We start from the raw sequence: 18,351 nt of genomic DNA, 5'->3' as shown, positions 1-18,351 counted from the left end.
AAACACCTCCTTCCACCCAGGAAAACACTTTGTCTGACAGCCTCCTTTCTCAGTAACTGGAAAAGACTGGCATGAATTGCCTTTGAGGAATCATCCTCAAAACTACTGGCAAAGGAAATATGCAGAGCCTAATTATTATAACACTGTAAAGAGACATTGGATTATCCTTCTGCTTTTCTGTAAGCAACATACTCCTTTGAGATTGTGCTTTTATTTCCCAGAGTTTTGTTTCCTCAATTACCAGAAATGGTTTGAAAATATGACTGCTTTCAGCAATATACACTGTTTCTGCTTAGAATTATACTATCACAAGCAAAGTAATACATTTTTCCTGAGCTTGCACCATGTACAAATTCACAAGACCTGGCAGAATGACTACAATTAACACCCAGTGCTTGAATAAAGCTTAGCCCCTTATATCGCATGCAGTTGTTGTTTTCTTGGTTTTTTGGTTTTTTAATCATCATTTGCAGGTATAATACTACATGTATTGTTTATAGCATGCATCTTCATGGATTAAGATAACCACTGCACTGCAAAACTCTCATTTAACCGAAAATTTTTACAGGTGTTGATGAAAAAGGTACTACTTTCCTAGAAAAATGGCATGTATATGGTCACTTTTTCCATGAAGCGTCAAGTCAGTAAGCAAATAAACAAAATACCTGAGTACAAAAAAAAGCTTCAAGAGCAAAAGACAGTTCTAGGCATGAAAAGAGAAAAGCAGTCTTCTGACAAGCATGCAGAAGGTTTGTGTAGCAACATAAACGCTGGAAATGAAAAATAACTGTCAACTGAACAACCACAAAAACAAACCTACAACCTCGTGGAATGTTAATTTGGAATTCAAATTTGTGGATCTGGGTTTTGACATTGTTTTAACACCTCCGGATTAAGGTTACATTATTCCACCTCAGACTATAGTGAAACATGTTCTCATACTGTATCTTATCAATGTACATCTCAATAGACATGTTTTACACCACTTGCTTACATTAGGATAAAAATAATTCTCCTTTTAAATACAACTTCAATCCTACTATTCATGTGAATAAAGCAGATGATTAGGACATTCAATTTATTCACATGCAGACATCTCCAGCCACATAAGAAAGAACTATAGTTACATCATTTACAATGGTGTTTTCCTTTAGGTACAAAAAAAAAAACCATCACACTAAGATAAATGCAAAATGTTCCCCCTAAACCCATATTACTTACATTTTTCCAGTACTGCTAATCTATTTCATACCTAATATTTCTTATGTGTTCAGATGTTTCTAAAAAATAAACACTTATATGCTTAATTGAAATGCAAAACAGTAACACCGAGAAAATTCTGTAAGAAAAGAGACTGATTATACTTACATGATGTAATTGGGTCTTACAGTGAATTTTCAATACAACAATCAGGTCAGGGTTCAAGATTTTCTGGACAGATGGTTAACTTAAAACACACTGACCCCCTATCAGACTGGATTACTGCCAACAGCACTCAGCCTTTCCTACATAAAGTGGGTCAGGTTAGGTTTTATTCAAGTGCTTTGATTTGATGCATCATGATTTCCAATAAACTTATTAAAATCTGTTAGATTAAGATATTTGGATATTCTTATATAGAAAATGGGTTTCCCTCCTGGCCATCACACTTACCTTCACATTTCTCTAGGATCTGGACAGTTTCACCTAGTTCCAGGACCAAGCCTTGCGGTACAGCTCCTCGGAAGCTGCATATCACTAGAGGGTGGGGAAAAAGAGAGAGAGAGACATATGAGAGTTGAATCTTTGTGTGAATTTTTCTTCTAAGCATAGTACTTCAGCTCTCTCCTGAAATAAAAATAGCTGTTACACAGCTGCCCAGAAAACCTGTCAGCCAACTTTTCCTCATCAGATATCTCTATTTCAGCCCTATCAGATATTAACCTCATCAGCAAATTAAAAGCTGTGCTTTTTAAATGATTTTTGAATTAAGCAAGGCTTGTAATCATTTTAATCACCAACCCCTGATACATATTGCATGCAAAGATTTCCTTGTCTCACAGTTCTTACTCTACCGCACAATTCCTCAACAGAGCAGGCAGTTCTAACTGCAAAGACTCTAATAGGAAGTCAACTGCAGAAACTACTTTACTCCAAGTTAAAACTATTTCAAGTACCATCCGTGCAGCAAATACACTGCAAAAATCCTATATTATCCTATGTTATCAATTTTAAGCAGATATATAAAAGACTACATAAGAATATGTACCTTTCATAAGCACTAACATGACATATATCTTAAATATTTCTCTAAGTATGGTGAAAATAAGAACCCATCTTAACATTTCAGTAAATATGAATACAATAAAAAAATCACTAAATAAATCTCAATTTTTAAAGTAAACTTTAAAAAATTATCATAGTGTATAATTATATAGTCTTTAAACATATTTAGTAAAATACAATAGGTACATGGATAGTTACTGAAAACATGACATGTCAAAACAAAGGATGAATTACAAATACGGTGCACTCCCCCACCCCTGTCCCATAATGCCCATTCACCAGCACTGAAAAACTCATTCAGGCACAGATTTAATTTAATCACGTTCTAAACAAATACATGCTTAGACACCGAGTACACCCTGTAGGTCACCTACACACACTAGAGCACTACAAGGAGAATTCCATGAGTTGAAATAGTGACCTCCAGTGGGCACTGTCCTTTTTTCAAATTGATAAGAACACAACCCTTTAAATGCAAACACTCAAGCTATGGCTGAGACATTCTGCATTTCATCTCCTCCCTGAGTATCTTTTTGTGTCAAACCCACTGGATCCCTTATGACTAAAGCCTCCCTGTGCAGAACTTAATGCAGTTAACCAGAAAGTCTGAAGTTCAGGGGAAGAACAGCATGGAAACTAAGCCCATCATCTGTACCATCTACCACAAGGTAAGTGTCTTGAACCTTAAGTTTCCAAGAAATAATGAGAAAAGCATAGAAAAAGACTTCTACCAAAATAAAACACAGTTTCAACCATATATACATATTTCATAAAGAGGGCAAGAAAGAACAAACCACATATGCCAAACACCCACACAGATGACAGCAATATGAGAAAGAATTTGAATCAAAATCTGAAGAGAATCAAACAGCATCAAATGTTTGCTCTTCCGCAAGGAGACTCAATGCAGTGTTTAATTAAAGAGGAAAAAAACTGGGGACTCCAGCAACAGACTTAAACTGTTTTCTCAGTTCCTAGGGCCCAGTAGAAGTTGCTGCTGGTTAAATGAGGTTTTAAATGCTTGTTTAAATCAGAGACAAGAGAAACATAACACCTGGCTCCGGACTGGAGTAATGCAGACAACACAATCCAAGAACAGCATCAAGCCTGTCAGCATTCTGGATTCATTCTTCACTCATGGAGAAAGCATAGATATGGATTTCCATCAAAGAAAAACTACTTAATGCTTCTCTCAAAGTACAGGAACACTGACAATTACCAAACGCTTATCTGACAGGCCACAATCAAACCACTAATGGCTTCTCCTTGCATCTCCAGTATTTTAGATAGCAGTATCCTTTACATAAAGAAAATGGCTTTCTTCTAATATGCAATTTTACCAAAACAAAAAGGTACAAACATCTTTTATTTTTGAGTTGTTTTGCAAAATACAGTCCTATATTACAGTAATAAGAATTTTCAGTTCAGACCAACAAAAATACTTAAGAATTCAAGTACATCTCAAAACCACAGGACATGACAAATCCTGGCTGAAAAGCTACAATTGAAAACACCAGAAAAATGGAGACATGTCAGTGCAGCAACAAGATACGTTAATTTATGAGTAATTCTAGATACACAATTATTAAAAAATATATGTGTGTGTGTATATATATATATATACATATATATAAAGCTAAATCCAATTTCCAGGCCATTTTCAACTTCTCTGAACATGCCAAGTTATTATGACACAGAGACACAACTCATGGGACACACAAGTATTAGTGGTTGTAGACAAAAGAGTAGTTTGAATTGTAGCAAGATTAATAGCCAACTGGTATTACTCAGATGAGTCCAAGCAGCAATAGCCAGTCTGAAATACATTACTGCATGTTAACACTGCATGAGAAGTTTTGAATTAGCAAACAACAGCTGGCTTCCTATGACAACTATTTACTATAGGAAAACTACTGAATAAAGGATGCAACCAGGAAAGAATCTGGATTTGATGCAACTACTAATTCTTTGGCCATTACTTAACAATAAAAAATGAGCTTGGAATGAAAGCTAAAGGAAAGGCACCAGGAAAAGAGGGTCCTGGTTTTTTTCAACTGCTGATATAATAGATTGTAAAAACATGGCCAAGAATGATGACTTTAATATAGTTAGGCTTAAAAGAAGTAATTCTAGTAGATCTGTTATTTTATAGATACAAACTGTCCATTTATAAAAGCATTCTACTGGTCGCACAAAGGACTCTACTGCATCAATAAGTAATCAGCTCTTTAGAATTCAGAGTACTATTAATAAGATAGCTAAAGCTGTTTTCTTAGGTCTACTTCAGTCAAAAAAGAATAAGTAAACAGAAATCACAGAAATTAACTGATCCCATCAACTGTAGATACAATCTGGATGATCATTCTCAATTAGAAACTAAGTTCTCATACAAAAATAACATCCATCTCATGTTCTTAATTCTTAATACAGCAGTATGAAATCTAAATCCTTCATTGAAAAATTTGTAGTCATCCATAAATTGTGTCTCTTCTGTTTGACAATTTTAATAATAAATAGGGTATGTGAACAGCAATATAGATATTTTCAAAATCACAGAAGCCAAATCTCAAGAGTAGTTAACTTTCCAGCCACACTAAAAGAAAGGAAAAATTAAAGAACCCAAATAAACTAACCAAATACACCAAACCATATCTTGTTAAAATTGTGTAACAAGAACACAATTCCACATTTCTGAAAGAAAAAAAATTATAAAAACAGCTATTGATTATGACAGAACTCCAGAAATTTGAGGTTTGTGAAGCCACTCAAGCTACTGAGGGTAATAAAGAGCTGCAGATGGACCCAAGTACCACAAGTAGAACTGGCATATGTAAACTGTTTAGTTCATCTACATGGTGTTTCATGAGGGATGAACAACCCTCATCGCACACACAAAACGATTGTCTCTCCCCTTGCTATTACCACACTGAGTGACACCCTGGACTGTCAAGCCACTGTCAAGCACCCCCACCCCACAACACAGCTGAATGCTATATCTGGGAAAAAGGGAAGACACCACTACCTAGAGTAGTGTATAAAATTCACAACAAACCCCCATGTGCCAGTTTTCCCCTTTGTGAAAAATGTATCCTTTGTAAAAAAGGACGGAATAGCATACAGAAAGGTAGAAAGAAGTTAGAAAAGAGATATCAAGGAATGCATAAGGGCTTTTACATGATTGATTATGAACCAAGACAGAACTCTTCTACCAGTAAGACTGACAGTTGAAAGGGGTGGAGAGAGTGTATTGATAAGTTGCAAGAAGAAGGTGAACAGAGAACAATTGCTAATCATCCCTTCCAGTACAAAAAGCAGTGCAGCGTCAAATGAAACAGCAGAGCAGAGTTTAGGACTTCCTTAAAGTAATGCATAAACCATGAAACTCCTCATAAGATGCTGTGGGTGATTAAAATACATATCTATGTGCATAGATGTATATATAACTCCAGCTCAAAAGCAAATAGGGCAAATTAATGGATATGTACCACCTTAGGCTCAGTAAGCCCCTGACCCAGAAAGCACTTAAGTCTTAGGAAAGCATCACATACGCTTATCGTGCTGTGCTACTATACTATAAACACCTGCTACTGGTCAGTGTCAAGGGCAGGACACTGAATGAGGTGAGTATGTGGCTGGACTGTTATGATCTCTCTCACACTGTTATTATGGTATCACAGCTTGAGCTTCTGTTGTCACTTGCTATCTATCGACTTGTGACCTCATTTGAAAACTATTATGGCAAAAAGAGAATAAAATTCACATTTAAGAGAAATGCTAAATTATATTTTGTGTATGTCATTGTTACTTTCTGCTGCCACCTGAATAACAACCATTTTCATTTTTGCTGTGGTAAAATTTAAAACATATCTTCCTTCCTTCTAATTCAATTTCCTATGTCCCAGCTTCCTCACTCAGTCTCACCTCAGCCACAATGCTTCCACAGATCACATTTCTTCTCAAATGGATTATGCCAATTACATGATAAACACAGTAATACAAATGTCACATTTCTTACACAAACAGTGGGAAAAGCCAAAACAAGAACAGGAAAATGCCAGAGTGCTGTCCAGCACAGCACATTCACATAAAGACACAGGCAGCATCTACCTGGTAATTCCACTGAAACATGATTTTTTTTCTTAGCATATATGTAAAAATACTTTGCAGCACAATGAACTGGGATTCTAATTTTTGCAATATATTTTTCCAGATTGTAGTAAAACCTACAAAAATATTTTGACATTGCATAAAGTTCCAGTTACACTAGAAAATACCAGTTCAGCCCATAATAATTAATTTATTTCTGTAAAGGAATGGAGCAGGAACACCCAGATGAGGTTAAACAGGAAGGCATCCAGGCAGGTTTGAATGCCTCCAGAGTAGGAGACTCCACACCCCCCTGGACAGCCTGGTCCAGTGTCTGTCACCCTCACTGAGAAGAAGTTTCTTCTCAAATTTAAGTGGAACCTTTTGTGTTCCAGTTTGTACCCACTACCCCTTGTCCTATCACTGGTTGTCACCGAGAAGAGCCTGGCTCCATCCTCGTGACACTCACCCTTTATATATCTGTAAACATTAATGAGGTCACCCCTCAGTCTCTTCTTCTCCAAGCTAAAGAGCCCCAGCGGGCTTTCAGCCTTTCCTAATAAGGGAGATGCTACACTCCATCATCTTTGTTTCTCTGCACTGGACTCTCTCCAGCACTTCCCTGTCCTTCTTGAACTTAGTGGCCACAACTGGACACAATATTCCAGATGTGGTCTCACCAGGGCAGAGTAGAGGGGAAGGACAACCTCTATGGACCTACTGACCACCCCCTTTCTAATATGCCCAGAAGCAGCATAGCTGCAGTTGTGTTGCTCTATACCCAAATTACTTAGCTCTGTACCCTACCAATTTACAATCACGCCCAGCAGATACTGAATTGTGCTCTGTGCTACAAATTCTTAAGTTTACTGATGGTGTAATTTATGCTTTAAAACACGTACCTATATTTCAAACATACACCTCTAATCACACCAGATAAGAATTTGGTGTTCATGTTTATTTTGGGTAAACACATGTAACAAACTCTTAAATTTCACAATCCTGATAAAGAATTTCATATTCAACTACTACTAGTTATCACTATTACTAGTCAACATGGAATATGTCAATCTCTGAGCCTAAGACTGATTGACATTGATTAATCTTTAAGCAAATAATGTAATTACTTCAGACTGATAAATTAACGTTATGATGTGGATGTATCTTTCCTTAAAATGCTTTTTCATATGAATCCATCTACTGAAAGTGTCTAGTACCAAACAGTATAAGCCAGTTTTAACAGCTGAATATGATGAACTCTATTTTCTTCCCGGTAATACCTAGATGATAATAAAGGCTCCATGTAACATAACTTGAGTCACTGTAGTATCCAAGACCAAAGATGGCTCTAAATCAAACACCTTTTCCCTAACAGAAGTTAAAACAAGGAGGTGAAGGAAGGGTATTATAATAGGGCAAGGACATAGCTTTCCTCAACTTGAGGAACTAATTTTACATACGTATTTAACATATGTATGTCACATATATGTATATATCTATTTAACAGTGCTTTCTATACTCTTTCTTCTACAGAACCACTCAAACGTTTTTGAACCACATCAACTTTTAAGATTCACATCACCCCAGAACTCCATACTTCACCTACGCACCACAGAGAAACTGATTTTCAGTTGTTCAGATCCTGCATCACCAACACCCTCTGGGAATTGTATGAAAATAAAAAGAGTGAAGAGTAAATTTCTGTTCTTCCACTCTACAGTATTTATGGTCTTTGAATCGTCCAAGCTACCCTTTCTGAATAATTTATTTTCCAAGAAGGGTACCAGATGTTAATTCTTTGTATTTCCACAAAGCAGCCAGGGAAAAGCCTCTAAGCCACAGCAATGTGACCATGCAAGGAAAAAAAAAAAAAAAAATTGATCCAAGTTACCACACAGAAGAAAAGAGGGCTGAGAGTCAAGATTCAGCTTTACCTTTTTGAGAAGCAACTCCGTTGTGCAATCACGCCTACAGGCAGCAAAGAATTAATACTTTCCAAACCACATGCTACCTTCCATTCTGAGCCTCTCAGAACTACAAATCTTTTTTCCAGCATAAAGCAGTAGTTCTTGCAAACAGAAAATTGTGGATATAATAATTTTAAAGACAAAAAAATAGTTCATGAAGGCAAAAACCCTTCACATTTTTATAAGAAAATTAAAGACCAATATGATTAAATTTTTGTGGAACTGCTTGATTAAACCTGGCAGCTTCATAGATAGCACAGTTAAACTCTGATGATATTTGACAAGGGAGCAGAACCACAAGGAAATTAAAATGAAAACATTTTCATTTTATTCTACAAGTACCTAGAAGAATGTTTTCACCTTCACAGCCTATCTTCTAAGTATTTAAATCATTAATTGTGGATGAGGGTTTCAATTATTTGCCAGAAATGAATTTGAGACATGCACATTTATTTGCAAGTTCAGGGTGCATTCAGCAAGTATGTTTACAAAGAAAACAGGAAACAGATACCAGGTCAAGCACTTCCAAAACATTCTGCTGTTTAAGCAAGATGGACAATATAAAAAAATTAGTTATGAAAGAGAGGACATATCCTATTACACACTATAGAAACAGCTACCCAAATAAAACACCACAGGATTTTTGCAGCAAGAGGCATTTCTTGGTACACATGACACAGAACAGGGCTCTAATCTGATTGGAATTGCCAGGCACTAATGTAATACATACACACACACACACACAAGATTATCAAAAGCTGATTAAAAGCCATCCAACATCACAATCGAAGAGTATGGATTAAACAAAAGACATGATTTAGAAGAGGGCTAGAGAATTTTCTGACCTTATTAAGGGTCTTTATGAACTTTTATGCAAAACCTTGAGGAAGAAAAACATAGTTCAGAATTTATAGCAATCTGTTACACTTCAGGTTTTGTATATTACCAAAATTACACCTCAATTAAGTGAAGGTATTTCAGGCTTGTCCGGGAGCACTGGCAGTTGCTAGGCAGCATCTGCTCCTGTCAGAGATGCTTGCTTTGTGCAATACAGAACCTCAGCCAGGAATACTGCCACCAATGGATTATTACAAGGCAGCTTACTGCCATCACATGGCATCTGCAAAGTGCTCAAACTGCTGCCTAGCAACACCGCCTCTTTCTACTGAGTCATACCATCACTATGAAAATATTCATGTAAAAAAAGAAACAGATACCAGAGAAGAAAGGTGATCATTCACTAGCAAAGTGAATTATTGTTCGCATCCTTCCCTACCCTCCAAGATAAAAATAGAGATTAGGCTCAAAAATCATGAGCTGTTTAAAATAGTTCTGCACATCCTGGTGACATGAGGCAGAATTGAAGAAGCTGACCAAAAGCCCACAGCATTGTCCACTACCTTTGCTACATCAAGGAACCGATGTTGAGTTTGTAGCTTTGCAGGCATCTATCATATCATCCCCTTCCTGTAAATGTGTTCCCTCAGCCAATAGTTCATTCAGCTTCTACTCTGGCAGGGTACAAGTCCCTCACCCATAGATCATGTTCTCTACGCAGGCAGTAAATGCAGCAGCTTCTTCTCCTCTCTAAGCAGGGACGAAGACTGCTTCACTTTCTGAAACACTTCTCCCTCTTTCCAATACCTAACCTGAAAAGAGAAGAAAAACCACTGACCACACCATACTCTGCATGAAGAAGCATGGAGCCATTCCACACTGCTACGTTCCACTGACTGCAAATGTAAGCCAGAAACAGCTATGCTTTACGGTCAAACATTCGGAAACGAAATAAGAAAACAGTCAAGTTTTGAACATCCTCAAGGATGGAGATCACATCACCTCTCCAGGCAACCTGCTCCGGTGCTTTACCATATGCATTGTGAAAATCCATGTCCTTTACTGTAATTTGCCACACTGATCCTTTTCCTTTCATTGTGCAACTCTGAAAAGTGGCTCTGTCTTCTCCATGAAAAGTAGCTAATCACACACTGCCCGCTTATCCTCACCTTCTACAGGTTCTACCACCCTAGACCTCACAGACCCAGTTAGCTACAAGAGAGCACCACTGATTCATGTCCACACACGCAAAGACACAGGTATCATCCCACAGCGTTTTAGATTCTATTCCATTTTACAAATACCGTAAAACCTTAGTCCTCCCATCTAACTACTAAATAAGTTCACATGCTGAAGTTCACTTGGCATTTAGTCACTTTGCACACCTCCTAGGAGGAGGAGGAAGAGAAGACTAGGGTAGATTTATAGAACTGTATTTATCAATATACCAGCTCCTCCATCTTAGTTGAAAGCTCTATATTTTAGTCTATACTGTCTGCCACACAACTTTTGTGGGCATCTGAAGGCAGCTTACAAGACTGCTAAGAAACCTTTCAACCCACACACAAGAACTCTGACCTTTTTGGTAAACTATTCGCTATTAAAATACAAAAAAAATGAAATATTTGTCTGACATCATTGAACATGCTTTTTTTTATCATGAAATCTGAAGAATTTTCACCTCTTCTAATCTTGCCTTACGCATATATACATTAGTTGAAGCTACCAACATCATCTGAAACACTGGGAAAATCCTCTTTTTCTCTTCCTGCTTCCTTCATCCAGGTTGAAATAAATAACCTCTTATTTTTCATTATTAAATGAAGAACACTGTCTCATGCAAGCAACCTGAAATGCAGTCACTCCAGAACTGAAAACAAAACAAAACAAAAGATCAGAAGTTGCAGTTTAGGGTCTTGCTGTGATGAAGGAAAAAAAAGAAGAAAGAAGCCTATTTTCTACCTCTGCTTCCCCAAAGACAAAAGAGAAGCTGCTTCTGCCACACCAAAATCAATCTTCCTTGGGGTGAAACCCTTGGACCACTACTCAGGATGGCTGAAACCGAAGAGTGAGTGGGCAGAATGGCCAGCTGCCGAGTGCCGCGTACATGACAGCGATGAGGGAGCAGCGCTGACAGCAGCAGCACGAGTTGTTCCAGGCAGATGTGCAGCTGCCCGCTTAGCAGCCCCAAGTACAACAGCTCACAGAGCTGGGCTTTCTGTGCCCCAGGCCAGCTCTTCCCACACTAACACCTCATCACCAGTGGAACAGCCAGTCAATATAACCTTTAAACAGAAACACAGACACGTGAGTGATTCACTGAGTTGCTCAGGCAAGGCCAGATGCACAGGTAGCATGCAGCTATATTTTGTACAGTATGTAATAACAGCTGTCAAGGCAAAATTAGCTCACAAAAATGTTGATCCTGCTTCACTAAATGCAGTGAAACTGGATTATTTTGGTTTATCTTTGGTTTATCAAAAATTGAGCTGTCAATCATTCAGCTCATGAACATTCAGAGAGAGAGAAAAAAAAACCACAAAGAAACGTTAAAGTTCAAACGACAGTTTTCAATGACCTTCTTCTACTATAATTCATCTATTTTTGGCTTATTTATCCCACACTGGCTGACACTTTCTCACTTGGGCCTACATTCTCTGTCCTTGTATATAATATAGCCATACATACATAAACTTACATAAATGAGAACACGTGCCTAGGTGAAGCACGCAGCTTCACGCAGACATATCCATAGGCATTTTTCTCTACAAAGGAAGAGATGGGTGAAATAGGAACACGTCCTTTCACCCTCCCAGTTCCAGACCCAGTTACTGGAAACACACATATTGCTCCCTACAGGGATTATTTAACACTGTCTGTGATATTATCCTATGAAAGGTTTTCTGCTGCCTTTATAACTTGTTAGGGTAGACCACACACCCCAGGAAGACAACGGACTGTATGCAACCCAATGCCCAAACAGGTCTGTAAAAATCATACATTGCTTTCAATTGTTTTCTGTTTAACCGTTATTCAGGGCTTCTCTGACAGGTATGCAGGGCTTAATTTATCAACATCAGAAGACTAAAAGGGCAGGTATACTAAATTAACAGTTGGCATAAACATCTCATTCATAAACACATTTAGAGGGAAGAGAGAGTCCCCTGCTGTTCAAATACACAGAAACAAGAGATTTATAGAACAGTAATCCACCTGCCAACACACACTGAACTACACACAAACTACAGTAGCATGCTGGGTAGCTCACACACTTATATCCAAAACAAAGGAAATAAAATAATTCATCACTCCATCAACTACCTACTGTCAACACTAATAATGCCTAGTGCATAAGTTTCCTTACATTGTAACACCTAGAGAAACCTTTGTTTCAGAGACTAACTGGTATCAGCTCACCTCTGAAAGCAGAAGGACCTGCTTTTAATCACCAAGAGTTAGCTGGCACCACTTGTCATAAGCTTTTCTTAGGGCTTAATATCCAGAAAGATTCTACAAAAGAAAATGTAGTCAAGTGCTGAACTGGGACAAGAGAGGAGTCTTATCCCTGTAATAAGTAATCACCTCACAACTATACTGAAAATCACTTAGTCTGCTCAAACCCACAGTTACCAGTCTTCCTAATACCTTCAGTGAGTTATGACTAAAGACTCATTGTTCAAACAAACACTAAAACATGTCTAAGAGGAAAGAATTACAGCTAAATAAACTTTAAAGATGCTTTCAGGGTCTCAGAAGAGAGCATAACGCTCATTTTGACCTGCAAATCCTGAACAGAGGTTTGATTTTAACAGTCACTTGAGTATGATATTTCTTCTCTTTGCCTTGAAGTTCAGTGAGCATACAGATGAAACAGAACAAAGAGTAAAATGCAGTTACATTAAGGTTGATTCATAACTTAAAAACAACCAGTGGAAAGACTGCTGTCAATTGCAAGTGGTTTCAAACCAAGATCCTGCTGTAGGCTTCCTTCAGTCTGTTTCTCAGTGAACATCACAGCTGAGAAAAGAACACAAACTTAATTCACTATACGAATTAGTAAAAATTTATCTGAAGCAGGAGAAGTTGCATCAACCTCTTTAACAACTGAATAATCTTCCAAAGACTTTCCATTCTTTGGTCAGTGTTTTCCCATTCACATCGGAAAAGAGGTCTGATGTCTCAAAAGAACAAATCTATTCTATAAAATGTGCATGGCCACCAATAATACTAGTTGTTGGAGGTAACCAGGGACTTACAGTTCTTTCATAGAAGAACTACATTCCAAATAATTGTTTAACATATTAATCAGAAAAACTCATGTATCTACATGTGATTGTGCATCTGAAGACAAACAACTCTTCCTTATTCCCAGTTATCCCCTTTTTGTGGGCTTTTAAATGCCACCAAATATGTGGTAGAAGATTTTCTAGATCACAAACTCTGGTAATAGTTATTACATGTGTCCCTGATGTTTATATCAGACTCTGACTTTTTAACTACAGAACTGCTGGAAAAAAAAGGCTTTGCAACATAGTGAGACTCAAGTCCAGCTGAGTTATATCACTGACATTAAACCAAGAAAGATACCTTCAAAAGGATTAATAAAAATACCAACTTGCCTCTCTTCCCCCTACACACAACTGCAAACTATGACCTGCAGCATCACCTCATACTCACACACCAACTTCATATGCCTTAAACTGTTCAAAAGAGAAACTACTTTAAATTTCCTCACTAATTTCACTCTGAAGAATCTCCCTTCCTGTCCTGCAGGCTTGAAAATGAATTTAAACCCAAAGCATACAAATAACAAAAACCTAAAAACTGCCTAAATTTTCAAAGAACTATTAATAGACACATTGGAGGCATGTTGTCATATACCCTGTTTTTAATTGTAATTGATATCTGCTGCATTAAAAAAGGCAAAATAAATTGTTCCTTGAATAAACATGAAAAGCCTACCAATTTCCTACTAATGGATATTCACGTTTCCATTCCCTGTTTCACCAGCAGTCCCATGACACACCAAATGCAGTACCATCGGACTTCTTAGCTCTCGCTATCCCCAGTCCTGTTCCTGAGCATTCCTTTCTACAAAGGACCCTCAAGTTCACTCCCATGCTCATATTAACAGGTTCCCCTTCATCTTATCCAGCAATCAAACAAAAAAAATTGTATTAGGAAGAGTCCTGATGTGATCTTATTATCCACCCTTTTCAGCAAGTCAGAAGCTGCTTATCTGCAACACTATCCACAGGAACTCTAGTAAGTTCTTTCTCCACCACCAATTTTCATTAAATCTGTAGGAAATGTATGGCCGAGACTGCCAAGTGTCATAAAATGTTGCTCATTACTGGATTAGAAGTATTGTCAGGTGAGGACAGAAAGTCTGAACACAGACTTCCACCCTTAGGAAATCAGTCCAAACACAAAATGCATTCTGCACTGTAGATAAGGTCAGAGTAAAACTGCTTTTGCCCCCACACTATTCACAAGCAGCTGAAGTCCTGAAGGTTTTAACTGAATACATAATATGGCATAACTACAAATAAATAGAGAAAATTACTCTCAACACCATCAAAGCACCAAAAGTTAAAACCCGTATTGCAATACTCTCATGCCTACATTCCCAAACAAGCCACGTGATAAACTGCTAAACATACATATCTGACTCCTTGCCTTTGCAAGTAATTTGAAAAAACATTTCTCAACTTCATTCCTCCTGTATTTAGAAAGTTTGGGCTAATTTCTGCTGTAAATGCATTCGTGGACCACTGATATTTAGATGATCTCAAACTAGTAATATCTTAAAGATGAATTCTCCTTCAGTTCTGAAGAGCAGGTATTCACAAGAGCCAAAATTTATTACTCTCTTCTCACAAAGCAGCATATTTAATCTCCAAGTTATCTCAGCAACAGGAGAAATACAGATTTAGGCTGGACTGAAGCTAAAATTGCCCACTGCGTTAAATGACACCTCACTAAACTTTCCTGTCTATACTGAAAGTCTCCAATCAGGTGCATCTTGGGAGATGCTCTTTTCCAGAAACATTTCAAGGTGTGATTCATTTCTCATTCGGTCAAATAACACATATACATTTCCTTTATGGTCCCTGACTGGCAAATTCCTTTGTTCATTCTTCAGTCTAAAGGGTAAAAAACACCCTTAGGGGCAAAAAATTAAATGGAACTAAAAATTACTGCAACCCACAGATCACCTAGTTTTCTTGACTAAGGTGCAAGCTCCCAAGTATTACCACCACCTCCCACAACCGCATTGCACAGAAGGTGCACAAGTACATCCCTCCGTACAGCTTTGGGTCCAAAACACATCACTGAAGAACATCCTTAGTCACCTCGCTCCTGCTGCCAGACAATTAGTTTCTGGCAATAAGATAAGAAAGAGAAGATGAAGTATAATATACCACCCATAACACAGAACACAGTTGCAATGATTCTTCTTGCTTCCCAGATTACCAAAGATTGACTTTTTCCTAATTTGCAGGAGTTTTTTTTCTCTCTCCGAAAATTTTCATTTTAGACCTGTAACAAACTGCTTCAGTGATACAGAGCAACTACAATATCAATAAACTCAAAGCACTCCTCCCTTTAGCAGCTGCCTTCTACATAAACAGGTAAGCACAGAGTAGCATCACAGGAGACTTGGTGAGGGAAGGCAGACTTTTTGAAATGTTTGCAGGCTTGCTTTTCCAAACACAAATTTGAATTGTGAAATCTGGAAGACAAGCTTTAGTGATAGGGGAGAAAAAGAAAAAAAAATAAAATCAAAAATCAAGATGCTGATGAAAAAGCAGAAGCTGCAGTACAGAACTGTAACTAGGACATTATGATGTTCCATCCTTTCTAGTAGGAGCAAGGGAAACATTAATTATATGCATTTGTGCTTACAGATTTACTTCTCATTGTTACCAATTAAGTGATGAAAATAAAAATTAAAAAATCCTTTAAAATAAAGCTACAGATTTTAACACTAGTTCTTTGAATAACCTAACCAGTGCTGTTTATGCAGGCAGATTTTCTTTCTTTGTGATTTAATACGTATTTAATATGGTCAGCCATACAAAGTGCAGGATTAACTACATTAAAAAACTAAAAAACCTCTTGAGGACCACCTAAACATGCTCCTTGCACAAAAATAAAGCAACAGAAACTGCCAGCCTATTGAAATACATAATCAGCTCTCACACATTTGCTGCATTTTAATTAACAGTTATTTACTAAAGACTTCCCTCTTCTTAGCTTTTTCTTCTAATTCATTATTATTTAATACTTGCTTTAGAAGACTAATGTAACTAATCAGATCACTTTAATAAATATTTTCTTAGAGACTGTTTTAAAAATATTAAAACCCTAGAGAGCTAGTTATCTTCACTAATCGGTTTAGAAATCTCACTAACTGGTTTCATAACTGGTCAACTTAAGCAGCTGTGGAAGAACTGTTTGCCTTTCAACAGCAAGTTTTAAAAGCACAGTTAGGATTAGAGTCACTGAACATAAGTATTTCTAAATGGAACAGAAGAAAATTATTCACAGTAGCTACAGTAGCTGAGAAATACAATCAAGGAAGAACTTCAGTGTTGTTAGGGGAGTGTTTAATGATTTATTTAGAAATATACTGAGTAATCCTTCAATATCTTTGTTGCAGAAGTATACAACGGCTTGTATGAGAATTGGGCAATACAATAGTGTTCTGCAACTGTAAACGTTGAGAACTTCTTTTAATTGCAGCTAGACAGGCAAAGAGCACTTCAATACCACAAAAAGTCACTGACATTCACATCTGTAAATTTATCGTGTTCTCTTGCAGCCAAGAGTCGGTGGGGCTGTAAAGGGGTATCTGCAAAGGGGCTCCAGCAAGCACCTCAGAACCGCCTTTGGCTGAAACTCTTGGACAGCCAGTGCAGAACAGAGAGCCCTTCTATACCCACATGCTGAGAGGGAACGTGGTGTCATTCTGAAGGAAAAGCTTCTATAAATGATCATCTCTGAGCCAACTACCTAGACAAGACAATGACATAGATCACAATTTACTTTCAACAAAGACAACAGCATCAGAATTAACTAATTTATTTGATACTTTCACTTTCCTTGATATACATGAACAGCTATGCACAGGGCCTGGTTGCCCTGACATACTCTTTCAACAGAAAGCTCTTTGTGGTATTCCAGTTGCAGAAATAACCGATTTTTTTTTCCCACCCAACTTACATCTGTGGGGACATAAAGTTATTGCCTTAACCCAAAGGCACATCATAAACCTTTCACAGTTTAATAACAGCACATAGAAAACACACAGGGTTTTTTTTGGGATGGACAACGGGTAAAATAAAAACAAACTACTAAGGCCCAAGGCATAAGCTCACACCAAGAAAGCTCACCATGCCAAGAAAATTATTTTGCACATATTATTTGACTTGTGAAATCAGGATAACTTACATTAGATATTTCTTTTTTGGTAGTGCACCTCCTAAGAGGTCTAAGACTCCTTTAGGTCTATACCTTCCACAGACTAGTTTCTTCAAAATGCATCGAAATGACCACTCCAGCAAGCAATGACAGATCCACTTCCAAAACACTAGTACTCCTCTCCTCACCTGTAGTAACTAAACTCAAGACACAAGCAGTATATTTCACCTCTTCTCCCTCTATGGAGGATTATCAACCGATTTCAATTACAGGAAAATTATCTAAAGCTATCCAAGAACAAAAACAACTTGCCTACAGATCACACAAACTCTAAAGACTTATCCATTATCTCAGATCTACCTACATGTGCATTGCCTGAAAAAGAAAAATTAACATCACAGGAAGATCCTTAAAACTACAGAATATTATTTGAAATAACACTTGTTTTCATTCACCACTCTCTCTTACAGATACTTCTTCCAGAGTTGTTTACAATCTGAATGGAGATTTTTCTTTCTTTTCTTCCTGCACGTATCCATTAAAAAAAATGAGTTCACCTACTTTTTGACGAAGGTAACACATGTATTTTCTTATTTGAGCACATGGGCCAAACAGAAACAAACAAAACTCTGAATATCAAACCCTGCAACACAGCAAACAAAAATGACTACATAAACAGAACAGAGTAAACCCAACAAACCTGAAAAAATACTATTTTTTTTTTTTCTGAAACCTGTATTACAATTATACCAGCAAGTTTAGGACCAGG

General features: G+C 37.4%; 1 protein-coding gene across 17 annotated transcripts in view; it reads right to left on the bottom strand.

Annotated features, from left to right (window-relative positions):
- The window catches only part of DOCK3 (dedicator of cytokinesis 3), a 193,368-nt gene that overhangs the window by 172,981 nt on the left and 2,036 nt on the right, over positions 1–18,351 (bottom strand). For all 17 annotated transcript variants that reach the window (XM_071813127.1, XM_071813128.1, XM_071813134.1 and 14 more), the window contains exon 2: positions 1,654–1,737. In XM_071813127.1, the coding sequence (XP_071669228.1) occupies positions 1,654–1,737 (84 nt within the window). The remainder of the gene's footprint in view (positions 1–1,653; positions 1,738–18,351) is intronic.

This window comes from Patagioenas fasciata, chromosome 10 (genome assembly GCF_037038585.1).
Source record: "Patagioenas fasciata isolate bPatFas1 chromosome 10, bPatFas1.hap1, whole genome shotgun sequence".
Taxonomy (NCBI): Eukaryota; Metazoa; Chordata; class Aves; order Columbiformes; family Columbidae; genus Patagioenas; species Patagioenas fasciata.
The sequence above is the reverse complement of the archived record's forward strand: the minus strand, read 5'-3'. Positions and strand labels throughout refer to the sequence as shown.